Here is a 16,854-nt window from a genome sequence, read left to right as displayed (position 1 = left end):
AACATGTAGCACAAACACGCCGCCAATGTGTTCTTGGAGGAGCTACCGTCTGTGCGCGTCCTGCGTGCGTCGTGCGTGCGTGCGTGCGTGCGAGTGCGCGAAAACGAGCTCGGAACCCCCTAGCGGCCAGAAGATGCAGTTACCCGGAACAGGAGCGCTTCTGTTTTCAAGCCAAGCGCAGGAGATCGCATGATCGCTTTAAAGAGCGGAGTCGACCACTGTAATAATTTTAAACATCCGTTAAGTAAATCACAAATACCTGCATATATGCTGCATCCGTTTTTGCGCTTTGTCTTCTTTAAATTCTCCACGTTAAGGTTTTTATAAACTACCTTCTAATCGTCTTCAGAGTAGTGACATGGACAGATGACAAATTAGTGAAAAGTGGTCTGTATAACGTCTTGGAAACAATTCTAGCCATTAAACGTGTGTTGTATAAATGAGACTAGACAAGACAATAAGACGGTGCTTTGGAATGACATTTCTCCAGTCAAATGGAAACCAGACGTATGCACTTCCTCGCGTGAAATTGCAGTGAAGAAAAAAAGTGTCTCCAACCTTTGTTTATAATATTAATTTATTTTTGCCAGAGTTTTCCGTGACTACTACTATAGCATTGTGTATCGTCAGTCATATCTGAATAATCATTACTTTACGGACTCTTTCAAAAGGTTATGACACCGGTGTGGAAAATAATTCTGTTTTATTACTTTTTTATGCGGTAATCTATTCTATAGTGTTTCCTACGTTACTGTATTACGGTCACAGATTTTTATGGGGTCCCGACGCTATTGAAAAGTGACGTAAGCCTTTTGAAATCGTCAACGGCAAGGGTACTCTCCAATGATTGGTTGAGCTGTCTGGCAATCACTTCTAGTGGGCGGAGCGTGTGCTGTCTGAGGGCGCTACGCGTCACGTGACGGCGCCTATGTCAACAGGCCGACGCCATTATTGGCGTTCATGTCAAGAGAAGTGAAACTGAGCGAGTCGGAGGTGAGAGTCTGTAGTTTTCATGCACCATTATAACAAAACAGATTAGAACGAAATAGCAGAAGCACTAAACTAAACGCCTCCTTGGTACGTTAAGTAAAATGTGCTAGTTAGCTTAGCTAACTTGTCTTGGTTGGTAGCGAGGTATCCGGAAGGAAGGGTTTAGCGTTTTGCTCTCTTGAACTTCTTGACCAGGTTCTGGGTACTCTTGCTAGTCATTACACATTGACTTCAATTTGTTACAAAACTAGAATTGCATTTGACGTTTGTACTCCGGCCAGTCAGTGCTGCAGCTTTTGCGTTAGCGTTGAGGCACGTCGTTAGACGGTGCTGCGCATCTCTCTCGCTAGCAGCCAGCAGGTCGTGATCGGGGACCAGTTTAGTACAGCGCCTGTTCCGCTCAGTCTCCGAGAGCTACCTTAGCTACAGAGTTTCAAATGTGTCACCTGTCGCCCTTGAGTGCGAGACGAGGCGTTTTCACCGGAAGTTTCCCCATGACGCTCGAGCCGCTCGTGCGCGCGACTGCCGGTGGGAGCCGGACAGCGACGTCGTTGCGCCGTGTCTGTCAGCCATTTGAACGGCTCGCCGCGCGCTCTGCGCTCTAATGGAGGACGTGCGAGCGCGGACGCATCCTCAGCATCTCTTATTATTAATACAGTAAATGTAATCGTTATAGCTCGGGCGGTTTGCACTAAACTAGTTACAGTGGTTCGCCCTTGATTTATACACAGCCGTGTATTTTTTAAATTGTATTAGTATTAATTAGGGTGGGTACCAAGGGGCTCAAACCAGGGTCCTTTTCCCCTTTCCACTGAGCAGCTCCAACCACTGTGCTGCCCGCAGTCCCAAACACATTGGGACAAATGCAGGTAGAGTAACTCCAGAGCAATATTTCATGCTTTAAAATGTATTGAATTTAGTTGAGTTTATACGGGCTCATTCAAGGCAAACAACCGATTCCAACACCCATTGTCCCGAGTGGGGTCGCGGCGAGACATTGGGTGGGAGGGGACACCCTGGACAGGACACTAGTCCATTGGAAGCCCACAACTAGGTACCCAGGCACACAGCTGGGTGAAGGTACTGGAGCAATTGCAGGGCAAGCCCCTTGCTCGCGGGGATTGATCCGACAACCTTCGGAACCAAAGGCAGCCGCCCTTGACCTAGGTGGGATCAGATGCTGTTAAACATTTAAAAGTGACATATTTCTTTGAAACTTGGTTGAGTAGAACAACTAGTTTTCCCAACTGATTAGCCCCACAAAATTAGCTTTCCCTGTGTTCTCGACTGTAGTCGAGACAAAAGACCAGTGGCCGAAATCTGTGCAAGCGAGTGAACTGAAAGAGGGTGCAGGACTGAAAATGTCCAAGTAACGGTGAACTATGAGAAATGTACTTTACAAACATAAGTTTATGGCATGAACCCAAAGGAATGTATACTTTCATCTACATAACCCAGACTGGAGTTTGCAAAGACTCATTTTTCCAAGCCAGTACGTTTCTTTTGCTATCGTTTCATTTAGTGCTGAAAGCAACTTATTTGGAAGCAACAGAAACAAGAAGGTGCAGGAAAAGAATAGAGATCAAAATCAACAGACTGAACATTCTCTGAAGGAGTTTGTGTTCTCATACAAAGTGGCTTCAGAAAATGTTCACGCTCTTCAGTTTTCTCCATGTTTCGTTCCTGTTGCTTTTTCAAATTTTAATCCATTGACATTTTTCTTTCCTAAAAATCCAAATGTGTCCAGATAGCTGTTTTCAAGCAGCTGGGTGCATTTGTAAGCTCTCCTTCCGCCATGTCTCCTATCTACTAGGAAACTGACAAAGTTGCAGAGCTGATTTGAGAAACTGTCCAGACATCAACAACAGAGCTGGGGAATATAATTGTTTTTACAATGCTTCGCAATGCGAGCAACAATTCTACATAAATGCATAAAAACTAAAGAATCCATTTTTTTATAAATGTAATTAAATATCATATACACACACACAGAATACTGTTTATTGTAAATAAAGTACTCTTGTTAAATATTTATTAAAAAGTTGCCCATGTCCTTCGGAAGTAACACACGTGCGACTGACTGTAACTGGTCTCTTGGTCACCTCTGACAATTTCCCCTTCTTGTGTTCAGTCCCTTAATTTGGTAGCATGGCCTGGTTTTTATAGTGTCTGGTTTGTGTAAATGTTTTTCTTTTTGTATGTACGTTGCTTTGGAGAAAAGCATCTGCTTAATGAATAAATGTAAACGTAACAATGGACTTCACAGTAGAAGGTTCAAAGCTTTACTTTTTTTTTTTTTTTTTTTTTTTTTTTTTTTTTTAAAACATCTTTTTTTCCTGCTAAAAATGTCATCTTTTGGTCTTCATGACAGCAGAACTGATTTGATCTGCTGCTTTAGTAATGAGGTCTCAGTCAGTGATATTTATTGTGCAGTCAAGCAGTTGACCACAGGTATACCTTGTTAACATATTTAGTGTGATCTAAGATATCACACCGTAGACTCTTGAAACAGAGGGGGGTGAATACTCAGCAGTTTTTTTTTAGGTTTTTAAAAACATAATTCGACATCTGAATATTTCATTTTAACATTATAGAGAATTAATTGTACAGGAGTATAAAAGTTCCATTTAAATCTGCTTTAATTTAACATTGTGACACTACAAAGCAAAATATTCAGCCACCACTGATTGTTTATGGAGACTTTGGATATATAGTTCGATTATATAGTACATCACATTATATACATATAACAAACAGCATGTCACAATATTGATATATTGCACAAATATGCAGGCACAGCACAAGGAAGGAGTAGCCAGCTTCCTTATTACTGCACATGGGACAAAGCTGTTGCTGTAGTGTGATGTCTTGCACTTTAGTCCTGGGATGTCTTCCTGACAAGTTTCTGGAATATTTCATAGCCTAGGTGCAAAAGGTCTGCTATTTTATGACATTTCTCTCAGTTCTTTTAGCTGACACTAAATGGGGGGGGGGAGGACAGCGTTGGGGTGCTCCATTGATGATGGTACGGGGGTCTGACGTGTTCCCCAAGCTGCATGTACCATTTCCCATCTGTGTGGATGTTGGTGATCCAGCAACTGATGGAATCGGATGTTTAGCTGGAGCAGCTTCTCGTGAAGCACGCTCGGGAGGATGGTATTGAATACAGGGCTGAAGCTCACGAATGGGATCCTGGCATCCAATCTAGGACATTCAAGGTGTTGCAGGACAACATGCAAACTCTTGTTTACCGCATAATCCGCTCACCTGTTTGTATGCAAACTGTAAGGGTCTAATAGAGTACTGCTGGTAGATTTCAGGTAGCACAACTGAATTGTCTCAGTTCTAAAACAAGGATGTTTATAACCTATGTACAAAATTGAAGTTATTCTAGAGTAATCTACATAAATTGTGCCTTAGATGTCTTTTGTCTGGAATTTCGTAAAATAACCTTCAGGTCCACTGTCATCAGTGTTGCTTTCTCTCGTGACACATTTTCTCCTCCTCCTCTCAGTACCAAGAAAATGGAGTCCAAGCCAAGCTGGTTGTCTTTGACGACACCACCCAGGACCACTTCTTTGCAATCCTCCTCATCTATTTCCTCTTCCTTGCCCTTGGGCTCAAGACATCTATATGGCAGGAGTAGGATGCTGGGCTGTGACCGCTATGCCAGGGGACCATCGTTCAAATTGGATTCACTCCCTGAGGTATGATTTTCTTGCATTTAGTTCTTTACCTCCTCACACTGGCTATGCGTTCTGCATTATATTTCATGTTGTATTAAATTGAAAGGAGTGATGTGTCCAGGAACTATTTTGGGCTTTCGAATGAATCAGTTAATCTCTTATATGTTGATGAAAACTTTACCTTATCTAAGAATATTAAACCAGTACTAAACTTACAAAAATTATTTAATGACACCACTATAGGAAGATGCAAAACATTAAACATTTGGTTGAGTTCGGTAGTGTAGTTGTATCCGTATACATGTAAACACTGTAATTTTTTTTTTTTTTTTTTTTTATTAAAAAAAACCATCTTTTATAACTGGGTGAAGTTTTAAGATCGATGTATTAAAGACACCGATCCGGGTGGTTTGTGGCTGCAGTTCTTTCACTTGTGTGTAAAAATGGGCAACTTTTTGTGTCTGCTGCACAGCAAGTTTGCTTATTTTGCAGCAGCAGTCCATATGGACACACTGATGTTACCATTGCTGTAGTAGATGTACTTTTTTTATTAGCTCATTTTGGTTTGTGACTCCAGGTAATTGTTTTTGAAGACACTCACTGAGGTTAAGTTGCAGTAACATGTAGCTGTAGTTTTCAGTACGTTCATGTCATGTACCCATCCTTGGCCCTGTGTACACTCACAATGGTAGTAATTTTCTTTTTTCAAATGTCTCATCCCTACTTACTGTTTTAGCGAAGCTCTGTGCTAGTTTGGATTTCTGATGTTGCCTCTTCAAACAGATCTTTGTTAAATAAAGGTGGTTTCTGAAACTGGAGCTGTGGCTCTTCCGAAGAGCCAAGAACTGCTGTGGTGGTGAACGACAGTGAGAAGTTATGTGACTGTGACCAGGGCAGCTGTCAGAGTGCGTCTCTGTGTCATTTGTGTTCTGGTTGCTTGGTAGCTGCTCTTTCCATTACTACTTGCCAGAAAGCTGCTTTGCATTTTCTGAGCACTGTAAGAAAAGCAGTAATCTTGCTTTCGTTAACCTTGATACTGGCTGGTGATGCCCCCACCACATTTCTTCTGTTGTAGCCTAAAATGGTGAAAATATGATAAAATACCTGAATCGCTTGACTGATCCAGCGTGGCCCATGGAATGTTATAACACAAGTTAAGTTTGATTCAAACTGTTGCAACTGTTCACGGTTTGGCTGCTTGTTGCCAAACCTCCGGTTCTTCAGTCTCCTCGGTTTGTTTTCAGATCGCTTGTTTCGGTTTCATCAGTTATATTTTCCTGGGGTCAGAGTAAGCTTGGTTTGTTTTTACCCCCTCCACAGGAGAGGAAAACATTTGATGATGTTCTTTGCTTGTATTTGCTGTAGAAAATGTAATTGGACTGACAAATCAGAGATTTGTGAGAAAACTGTGCCTTTTGCAGACAGTAGTAGTAGTAGTAGTAGTAATAATAATAATAATAATAATAATTATAATATTTTACCGATACCATTGTAAGGAAGTTGTCAGCTTGATGTTCCTTCCATGTTACAGAGCCCAAGATTGCACAACCCCTCCAGTGATGGCAGTGCCAATGAGGGACGCTATCCTCTCTATGGGTCCTCATCCGCCTCCTTCGGCGTCTCGTCTCGTGATCGTTCATGGGGCGAATCCGCCACTGCAAGCAGAAGCAAACAGGTAATTATGAAATAAGTTTGGCTTCTCGGTTTTAAACCTGCTCTTTTTACACCATATTTTTGCTTTTTGTGTAGAAAAATGTTCTGAATCTTGATACTTGTAGCCCTGTGTACGTTGCCATTTGTGTCAGCTATTCTGTAAATGGACTTCCCTGAGCTGTTAATTTAATATATTAAACTCTGTATTATACTGAGTATCTGAGGTGTTTGTGATGCTGTTGAATTGTTCGATGAAAACGTATTTAATGTGAATATTGGCAAACTTGCAGATGGCATTTTAGGCTAATAAAGCTTTTTTATATTATTGAACATTTGACCACAGTGATTAATATTTAAGGTTAAATTTTATAGTTTTATCATTCATTGTAACTCTTTTTAAACACCTTTTGCATTTTTGAGGTAGAAAGAGAAGTAAAATCTGTTTCACTGTGGATATGAAGGTGTTTTGCAACTAATACAAATTACAGCAAGTCATCTAATTGGTGTGATTCAAATCCTGTTGAACTAAAGCCACTCATTATTTTAAATGGCTCAATTACAAAACCAGTCTGAACAAAGAAAAATACAGGAAATGCAAAAGCAACAGGTTTGAGAGTCAGTGATGTAGCAGAGGACCCTATTCTTTACCTTACCTGGCATTTCGTTCTGCATCTGAGCTGGTGCCTGGTGGAAGGATGGCAGTGACTGTGAGCTGCGCTCCTTCCCATTTTAACAAGGTTCTGGGTTGTAGCTTCATTACCAGGGGGATTCGGAGCGACGATTAGGGACATACCCTGGACCTCTCACTGCAGCACAAGATAAAGATCCCAAAAGACCCAAACTGTCCTATGGCAACAGACAATCACGTTCCAACATATCTTCATCTGTAGTGGGCAGCACGTACACCAGGGCTGATGGTGTCACAGGTATACACTGGTTCTCTTATCATTGCTCAACCAGGTCAGTGTTTCCTTTAACTGTGTTAAACATTTTGCATCATGGCAAATACTGCTGCTTTGTATGAGTCATCAACTCGAGTTTATCTGAAATGCTATTGTTTGATTTTAGCGTATAAATACAGGTAGAATTTTCTATGGTATTTTAATATGAATAATGTCCCTTAAACACTTTTTTTTTTTAAATATATTTTTTAACATACTGATGAAAAATAAACGCCTTCTGTTTAGGTCCTTCATGGAATTCGTGGAGCCCTGTGTCCAGAGCAGTCGCCTCTTCTGAGGACCTGTGGTCTTGCCAAGAGCTAGAGAAGAGAGCTGAGTGTACTGCCTCCAGCTATAGAAGGAGCAGTCATGGTGTAGAGATGGGTAAGAGAACAGGGCTGTTGGCCTCAGCTCACAGTGCATGTTTGTCTACACACTTGTCAAGAAATAAGAAACTGCAGCTTTCTTTCACAAGTGGGGAAAACAGTCAGTCACTTCCTTTTTTTTTTCAGATCCAGAACATGTGGCTTCAACTTATGCACAAGGAGCAAGACCAAAGGAGAAAGTCTCCAGCCAGGTGACTGGTTCTAATGTTCTCCCTGTGCCCTCGGATTACCAGCCGTCTTGGCTTTCTCGAAACCCTCTTAGAAACACCTCCAGGATTTTCAGCTCTGCCTCCACGAGGGCTCACGTGCCTTCTGCATTTGCTCCCAACTTGACACCACCGACCCAGCCTTTGCACTCTCAGGGCTGGTCTAGTGGTCAGTCTGAGAGGTCCTCTAGTTTACTGCCACGTCCTCCTCTTACTCAGTCCCCTGAGGACAGCGACTCTGAGGGCCACCGCAGCACCAGGCCTCTCCTGTCACGCCTGGCAAACAGCGTGTCACTTTTCTCCAGACGATCTGCTCAGGACTCCACATCCAGCTCTAACTCCACACTTGGATCTCCTGAGAGTTCAGAGATAGGTGAAAGTGGACGAGGGAGTCCAGGTCTGTCTGAGAGAAGAGGTTCCGCTTCTTCCCAGGGCTTTTCCTTCCTCAACCGAAGGCGCCAGGGGCTTCCCCCCGTACCAGTCGTACCAAGTTCTGGTCTGAACCAGCCATCCTCGGGGGCTGCCGACTCCTGGCTAAGCTCATCCCTTAGGGGTCGGTGTGCTCCTGTCATCCCTCGCAGGAGAAGGGAGGGCCGGGATGAGACGGCACGTTTGGCGCTCTCAGAATCGGACGAGAACCAGAACCTGCCGTTGATGAGGACAGAATTCTCAGGGGTAAAATATGCCGAGGGAGAGGAAGAAGTGGAAGAATCTCAGGGGGCTGGAGCGACAGGCATATCTGCCCAAAGACGACCTCATGCAGCAAGAGACAGCTCGCTCTCTGGAATCACCAGTTCGCTGCTGCACCTTTCCATGCCCACATCTCTGGACAGAAGTGTCCCTGGGCGCACTGTCATCGCCATTAGCAACATCGCTGCTCGGAGGACCTCCACTGAGGACCTGAAGGACAAGGCCCCCTCGTCTCGAGATCCAGAGAGACTCAGGAAGATACAGGAGAGGTAACCAAGAATGACAAAGATTTATATGTCCTGGAGAAATTACCCTGTCCTCAATTTCGTATTCTAATTTATCAAATGCTATTTAATTATGTATTGACAGGACTGTAGGTATATATAGTTGCACAGTGACAGAGTTTGCTGTCAGTTAAATAGGAAATATGCACACCACATGTCTTCTGTACCCCCCTAGCTTGTTGCTGGAGCAGTCAGATGAAGAGGAGGGAGACCTGTGCCGCATTTGCCAAATGGGAGCTGACTCTCCCTCCAATCCCTTGATTGCACCCTGCCGATGCACAGGCAGCCTTCAGTATGTGCACCAGGACTGCATGAAGAGGTGGCTAAATGCCAAAATCAGCTCAGGTAATTTGACCTGTTAGCTCCTCCCTCAAACAGACATCTTCACTTTGGGTACAATGCAGTGTGGGCTTGGTGCACTCACATGCTGAAGCGGAGCTCTCGGTGTATGGTGTCTTATTCATTTATTTATTTATTTATTTATTTATTTTTTTTTTACTCTCTCCACCCCCCAGGCTCCAACCTGGAGGCTGTCACCTCCTGCGAGATGTGCAAGGAGAAGCTGGAGCTTGACATTGAAGGCTTTGATGTCAATGAGTTGTACAAGACTCACGAAAGGGTAAGATTATTTACAAAGAATGATTAGCGTACTGGGTGACTAGACAAGGACTTTCAGCCTTATATTTAATTAAGGTTAGAAGTAGTGTTCTTACCGGGTTAACTTAATTGTTGAATGGCTAAGTACATAATCATTGTAGTGACCAATGTTCATTTTAAGGGGTACTGTAATGAAAAGCAACATAGTAATGAAAATTTCTTGAGGTCATTGGAATGGTAGGCTTTTTCAGACAAGTCTGGCTAAAGCGCTCTGCTTTTTAAAAAACAGTCTGAGTACGAGTTCATCAGCTGTGGCCTCTATCTGGTGGTCCTGCTGCACCTGTGGGAACAGAGGTTCTCAGACATGCTTGGAAGTTCCAGTGATGCTGGGGTAAGAAGTACAATTCCATATCAAATCAAGTCCTAAACAATACAGTAAACCCATAGGACATGACTGGTACATTTATCTTAAGGTGTCCAACCGTGGTTTTTCTGGGCTGTAAAGAGAAGTTATCCTGATAACTGAACACTGAGAAAGGAGAAAATTCTATACTACTACTGATTTCTGTAAAGCATCTAAAAGGTGAAATTCAGCACAAACCAGTATACACTACTGCCCTCAAGGACCAGGGTTTAGGAACCATTTGTATAATGTAGAGTGGGGATCCTTAACATTTTTACCCTTGTTCCTTACCTGACAGCAAATATTTACACCCCTTGTCCTTCCCCAATTAATTAAATTATCTGCATTAATTTTTTTGGGAGCATCTGCACCTCTCCTGGGGAAGCAGAACTGTCAGGTTAAGAACTCCTGATGTCGCTGTATTATCTTGAAGCTAAAAATGAAACTGTTTATTTGTGAAGGTTTGCGTATAAACCTCCCCACTTCTCTCGCTCAGTTTTTCAACTTGGCGAGAACACTTCATGAGCACATGGAGGATCTTGAAAGTACGTTGTGCGTTTCCTTTGGATGAGAAGTGTTTATAATATGAAAGTTGGCAAACTGGTCAGTTAAACATCTTTGCATGGAATTGTATTGGGATTCAAATCAGTTGGGTGTATCTTAACAAATGGGGTTAATATGTATTTATAGTTTAGGAATGAAATTTGCAACTTGAGAAAATGTAGAAGTCCATATGTTGAGACTTTATAAAAAAAAAAAATTGAAAGTGACAAAGCCTTACAGCAAGTTTAAAAATGATTGAATATTACAATTATTTTTTTTGCCATGACTGAACCATTAGTCCAAAACTGACTTACTGGTCCCCCTCCTTTTTTTAAGGCTCATTTGGGGAGTCTGATGAAGACGTGGTACAGGAAAACAGGCCAACTGTTGACTTCTGTGATTTGGATGATGATGATGATGAAGACTAAAGGCAACTGAAATGGAGGTATAATTAACCACCCAGCTTGTGGTTTTAGAATAAATGCAAACTACTCAATATCTGGAGAATATTTGCCTTAATGGTTCAAGAACAATATTACTGAGGAAATATTTAGTCTTTTAATGTTGCGAGTGACATGCTGCATTTAGTTGTGTGCTGTGTGTGACTGGTGTAACAGTACCAGTGTTCATGCTCTTCCACCAGTCACTGTAATCGCTGTGGGTACAGGTACAACTGTACTCTCATGCACTTTCTTGAATACCTGACTGCCTTGCAGTCAGCAGGTGTGGTGCACACAGGTCCCTTTCTTTAATCAAAAACCTGGTGTGTCTGTGCCGTAAAGACTTTTTATACTTGCAATGCATTTAATTTGAATTCTGTAAAATAATTTCAGACAGCTTGAGAATTTACATAAATGACTTTATTGAAAATATGGTATGGGTCTTCTGATTTAATAATTCCATTAAAGGCTTAGATGAGTAGAAAATGTTTATCAAGTTTTAAGAGCCACACAAATACAAAAAGATGTAAGGCTACCAGCAATGAGTCTTTGGATAAGCCTCCCTGGATTTGTTGTATGGATTGAAACAAACACAAAGCCCCTGCTCAAGTGTGACAAGTTTCTGTCCATACAACTTTCACAATGTTTTGGCAAAAACCATAATTAAAATGGAATTTAAAAAATGACCAGTAAGACTGTATGGGCATGCTTGAAGTAAATGTAATTTGTATTTGTTTGTTGACTGCACTTCCATTTAAACACCATTAACTTCACAGTTCCACTCACTAATAAAGCACACAGTAAAATGTTTCCATAGGTGTTCTTACGTGTGATTACAAAGTCCCTCAAAGTACACTCAAGGGGCAGGTGAAGGGTTATATTACAGCAGTTTAGTGCACACCAAACTTTAGTGTTGTTGTGCTACTCAGCACTTTTGGATTTAGTTTTTCCTCTATCTTTTAAACACTTAGATCCTCTTACCTTTGCTTCATTTCACTCTTCTGGCTGTTTTTCATAGCCTAGTGGTACATGCACTTGGAGGCTCATGCTACTTCCCTTATTGCACTGACAGTAGTGCTCTCTGATGGAATGCCATCTCCCTCACCAAAGGAATCGGAGGGTAGTGACTTTCTTTGGTATCCTTGTTACAGACATCTAGTATGAAAGAGGAGGGTATCCTATACTATAATCTTTGGTTTTGGTTTCACATTTGTTTTACCTCAGGTGCATTTTAAAACAAAGCTTCAAAATTTTGTCACTTATAGATTGCTCATGTTACTTTAGACATATGCAGTTAAGAGAAACTTAAAGCAGTATAGTGACAAAAGCAAATGATGAAAAATTGAACATGCAAGGCAATAATCAAAAAGATCCACACTAAATACAAGTAGTAATACTGTCACCAAAGAATGAGAATACCTGCAGTGTAACAAAGCAGCAGATAAGGTCACAGTCTCTACAGATTTTCTCATGTACTGCACTTACGTGAATATCAGAACACTGAACCACTGAAAGTTTGCTAAAAATGTAAAAGGAAAAGGACAGGTAACAGGTCCCTTCAGTTAGGGTAACGGAAAGCAGTTCATTTCTTGTAGAAGTGACCAGGCTTCCTCAGTCACTGCATACTCCAAAGGCAGGAAATGTAGAACTACAAACAATCTGGAAGCGAAGCAAAGCAACGCGCTTCCTGTGTTATGAAAGTCACTGCCGGGCTCCACCATAGACACCTGGGAGGAGGGGGGAGGCTTTACTAGGCCACAGCCTCTGTCTCCTCTGCTTCCACAAGAGTTGTCTCATCAGACTTGGGGGAGCGGAATGGTGGGTGGTATTCAAACGACGTGAAGAGGGTGGGTGCGAAGCTGTGCTTCTGGCTCAGGAACCAGACAGCAGTAGAGAAGCCCAGAATAACAACCACACTCAAGATGACCAATACAGAGAGCAGCTGACTGTTACCTTAGTGGGGGGGGAAAAAGGTACTCATCTTACTGAAATACTCAATAAAATGAGTAACCATACTGACGCTGGGATCACTTACCCCTTTTGGCTGCATTTTCCGATACTGAAAGAGGAAATGAAACTCAGATGAAAAAGTAAATGCCAGTAAAAATAAATGGTTTACTGTCTACAACTAAGTATATTAATAAGCCTAAATCTTATGCTAAATAGCAAAGTACAAAGAAAATGACACTTGAAAACAATGGTATGGCATCATTCCTCACCTTGTTTTGTCTCACAGACAACCCGTTTGTAGGAATCCTCACAGCTGACTCGCACCCACTTCCCCGAACTGGAGTCAGCGGATGCGCAGGTGTCCATGGGGGTCAAGTCGTCAACATCCTCCCAGTTGGTGTAAACCACAGGTGTCTGGTCTTGCCAGACAAGAGTGTCATCTGAGAGAACAGGCACACAACAGGTGTGGCAGCATAAAAAAGTAGCTGGGGAATCTTTTACCACTTCCATAAAAATTCACCTCAACATGATGCAATTGGCTCACTTCTGTTCATTTCTTTGCAACCAGTATATAAGTACTGTACAGGCAACAATGACATCTACTGCTCCAATATACCACGCAACATTCATCTGCTAAGTTTGTTACAGCACTAGTTTTTACCAATACAGATGACTGATTAGTTTCATGAGTAAATGTGATACTGAAATATTTGCTCTGAAAATTAATTTCTCACAAAACATTGGAAGAAAACTTTTCACTACAGGATTTCAATATGTGTAGTGTTACATAATTTACATTTACTTATTTAGCAAACACTTCTCAGAAAAGAACTTCCAGTGAACACAATTTTGTTTCACGGGTGCGTACACGAGGGACTCATTGTCTACGTAGCAGTACACGTCACCTTGGGTGAATAAGGTGTGGACGTGATAACGCTACATGGTGTTCACTGGAAGTCGCTTTGGAGAAAAGTGTCTGCTAAACGAACAAATGTCTTCAGACCGTGGGAGGAAACGGGGGCACCTGGTGCAGACACAGACAGAACATGCAAACTCCACACTTACTGAACAGGATTTGAACCTAGGTGCTTTTGCACGACGCAGGTAACCCCCCATTCTGATATATGCTGAGGCTGAAGGACAATACGACGTGCTATGACAATCTATTATCTGTCATCTATTCTAGGATGTAGGTTACTTTTCGTGTGCGGTATTTAACCCCACTTGCAAGCGCTTTCTAATAAACAGCCAGCATTCAGAGGATCAATGGCGGCAGGATTTCAGTAGCAGGGAAAAGGAAGCAGCTTCACAATGCTGAATTAAAAAAGCAACTTGTTGAATAAACAGTCCGGAAAACAGTTCAGGGGCAACAAAGGAGGAAAGTTTTCAGCAATAATTTCACTCACTGTCGGGGTCAAAATACATGTCAAGCCATATGTCTTCAGTGTCCTTCCAAACCCGAGAAGAGTACTTCACTATGAATTTGTTCTCTTCTTCACTGTTTATGCATAAAAGTCCTGTGGAACATAACAGAACACATTAATATCATTTATTATTTTTGCAAGTCCTGATAAATAATATATGGACAGCTGGTAGTGTAGTGATTAGAGCTGCTGCCATTGGACCCAAAAGTCACAGGTTTGAATCTCACCTCCAGTTAACAGTACCCTTGATCAAGGTACTTGCCCTAAAATCGCTCCAGTAAAATTACCGAGCTGTACAAATGGGTAAGTGACTGTAGGTAGACTAACATTGTGAGTCGCTTTGGAGAAAAGCTTCAGCTAAAAGAATAAATGACAAAGTAATGTAAACAAATGTAACGAATATTATGGGTGAACTTCGGGGCCTGCGAGCTAAATTATGCTGGTTTAGAGCCGCTGCAATCGGAAAGATCACTTTCAGACAGCGAAGCTATTGCAATACCGTAGCCGTGGCACATCTCTCGTGCCTTTTCGATGGTGTAGGTCTTCGCAACATCTTCTTTTCCATGTACGAAGTGGTAGCAGCTGTTGCCGAAGGTTTCCCACACACGGCCGTCAGCTGGACACTCTGTGGAAAACGCAGATTTCAGGCGTTTTGCTACTACAGATCCAAATGTGCACGTAACTGCGTTCTTTTGCGCACGTACACACATCACTGTGTGTGCTGGACTTCAGCAACTGCAACAGCAACTGTAAGGTTTAACTTAGTCGATATAACTGTGGAAAAAGAATGCCTCCGTCTTGAAAATACACACTTTCAATGACAAATGGATTTGTCAAGTCTAGACTTGCACACACATCATGCTGAAGAAAATTCCCTGTACGAAATGTACCGCGGGCGGCACAGCGGGTAGCGCTGGGGCCTCACAGCACCCAAGCTGTCGTGGCTCAGCGTGCGTCGATTTGCATGTTCTCCCAAAAATGCGGGTGTTCTCTGTGTGCTCTTCTGTCCTCCCGCAGTCCAAGGACATGGAGTTCGGGTGAAATGGTGACACTAACTAAATTGCGTGTAATAATGTGTGTGTCTGTCTCTGAGATGTACGCTGGAGAAAAGCATCTGCTCAGTGAATAAAATGTAAATGTGTGTGTGTGCGCGCGCCTCGCGGATGGACTGCCGACCCGTCTAGCCTTGCAGCTCGTGCTTCTGGGGGACGTGTGGAGCACCATGACCCCCCCCCACCGACAGTGGTTCATCATGTCAGTGAGAAAGACACGTATTAGTGCACCAGCTGTGACTCAATCATTCTGAAACGGCAGAAACAGTATTTTGCAACAGTATTACACTAATTTTTACAAGCGAAACGAATTTAAAAACAGTAGTACGCAACACACAAAAATGCACGCGCGCGCACACACACAGCTCAGCTGTACGGAGAGCAGCAGGGCGCTCCGGCTCCGAACGGAAGGTGGGTCTTCGGCACCGCTGTCACCGTCGCTATCACCTTCACCGCCCCCGCCCCGTGTCCCAGCGGAGGGCCGAAGGTCACTCACACAGCCCAAATCGACCTGATCATGACCGCAGCCGCGCGTGCGTTTCTCTCTCTGTGTGTGTGTCTTTCACAACACACAGCCTAACAGACTCGCTCACACTGAACACACACAGCCGCACAGCGCGTCGCCACGACACGACTAGCATTTCGTGTTTAGTCCCAAAACCCAACTCGTCTCCACGCATCAAGTTCACTTTCTCAGCGTCACTGACTGAACATTTCTTTTTCTTCCACCGGTTTCGGCAGAAATTGCAATTGAATTGCGCACTTCAGGTGGTTTCAGTCGTTGCCACATGATGGACTCATGGAGAGAGGGGAAAAAAAAAAAAAAAAACTAGTAACTAAGTCGGGAAAAGTTGGTTTTGGTCACTTACTTACCGCCGGACAGGCAGCAGCGACAGCAAAACGCCAAAAGCGCGACTTCTAGGAAGAGACGAAGGCCGCTTCTCCCTGCAGACTCCATGTTCTCAGCCACACCAAGAGCTCGAGGCGAACTGGGTCTTTTTTTGTTGTTGTTTGGGTTTTTTTTTTTTCCCTCCTCGCACGCCGAGCTCTTCCCCCCCCGCTACGACGTCCCGAGCGGCCGCGTGACTGCACAGGAAGTGAAGTCACAGGATCGCGGTCCCGCCTCGCGAAGCCAGACACACTTCCGTTTGGGAAGGCGTCGATAAGAGAGCAGCGTTTGGAGGAGACACGCAGACACACCTGGTGCCTTGAACGGTCGCCAATAAGAAGAGGAGTTGCCATGGCATGGAGACGAAGAAGTTTGAAGAAGATGCATGTTTTAACATTATGACTTAAATCAGTCAACAATAAGGACTAAACAGAACAGTTTTCATGTTAGTCATTTTAAATTGTCCAGACATGAGTGAAAACATTAAGCAAGAATTAATTTTTGGAACAAATATTAAATGTTTGTCATATCTACTCTGTCACGCAAAAAATAACTTTGTACTTCAATTAACTTTCTTTTTGTGCTGCAATCAATTACACAATGGGAATTTTACAAAACAGACTGACCCCATTATGTGACGAAAAGATGTATTATTAAGCTTGTGAATACATTAATTGAGGAAGCAATGTATTAACAGCATACCCATCACTGCAGATTCAA

At 42.8% G+C, this 16,854-nt stretch overlaps 2 protein-coding genes across 3 annotated transcripts; one reads left to right on the top strand and one right to left on the bottom strand.

Annotated features, from left to right (window-relative positions):
* Positions 1-897: 897 nt before the first annotated feature.
* Positions 898-13,131, top strand: LOC108927939 (E3 ubiquitin-protein ligase MARCH7-like). Of its 2 annotated transcripts, XM_018741605.2 has the most exons (12): positions 898-993; positions 4,505-4,697; positions 6,208-6,351; positions 7,081-7,255; positions 7,517-7,654; positions 7,783-8,821; positions 9,012-9,181; positions 9,352-9,455; positions 9,723-9,824; positions 10,333-10,381; positions 10,716-10,824; positions 13,056-13,131. In XM_018741605.2, exons 2-11 carry the CDS (start codon positions 4,515-4,517, stop codon positions 10,805-10,807), a joined length of 2,196 nt encoding a protein of 731 aa, XP_018597121.1. In that variant the 5' UTR covers positions 898-993; positions 4,505-4,514; the 3' UTR covers positions 10,808-10,824; positions 13,056-13,131. The 2 variants fall into 2 exon arrangements, with proteins under 2 accessions (XP_018597121.1, XP_018597122.1); XM_018741606.2 differs by lacking the exon at positions 10,333-10,381.
* cd302 (CD302 molecule) lies at positions 11,225-16,331 on the bottom strand. Its single transcript, XM_029256726.1, has 6 exons — positions 16,119-16,331; positions 14,693-14,818; positions 14,176-14,286; positions 13,039-13,209; positions 12,855-12,878; positions 11,225-12,772 (listed from the first exon to the last, which is right to left on the bottom strand). Exons 1-6 carry the CDS (start codon positions 16,201-16,203, stop codon positions 12,570-12,572), a joined length of 720 nt encoding a protein of 239 aa, XP_029112559.1. The 5' UTR covers positions 16,204-16,331; the 3' UTR covers positions 11,225-12,569.
* Between the last annotated feature and the right edge of the window lie 523 nt (positions 16,332-16,854).

This window comes from Scleropages formosus, chromosome 12, assembly GCF_900964775.1.
Source record: "Scleropages formosus chromosome 12, fSclFor1.1, whole genome shotgun sequence".
Classification (NCBI taxonomy): domain Eukaryota; kingdom Metazoa; phylum Chordata; class Actinopteri; order Osteoglossiformes; family Osteoglossidae; genus Scleropages; species Scleropages formosus.
This window is presented reverse-complemented; position numbering and strand designations above follow the sequence as displayed.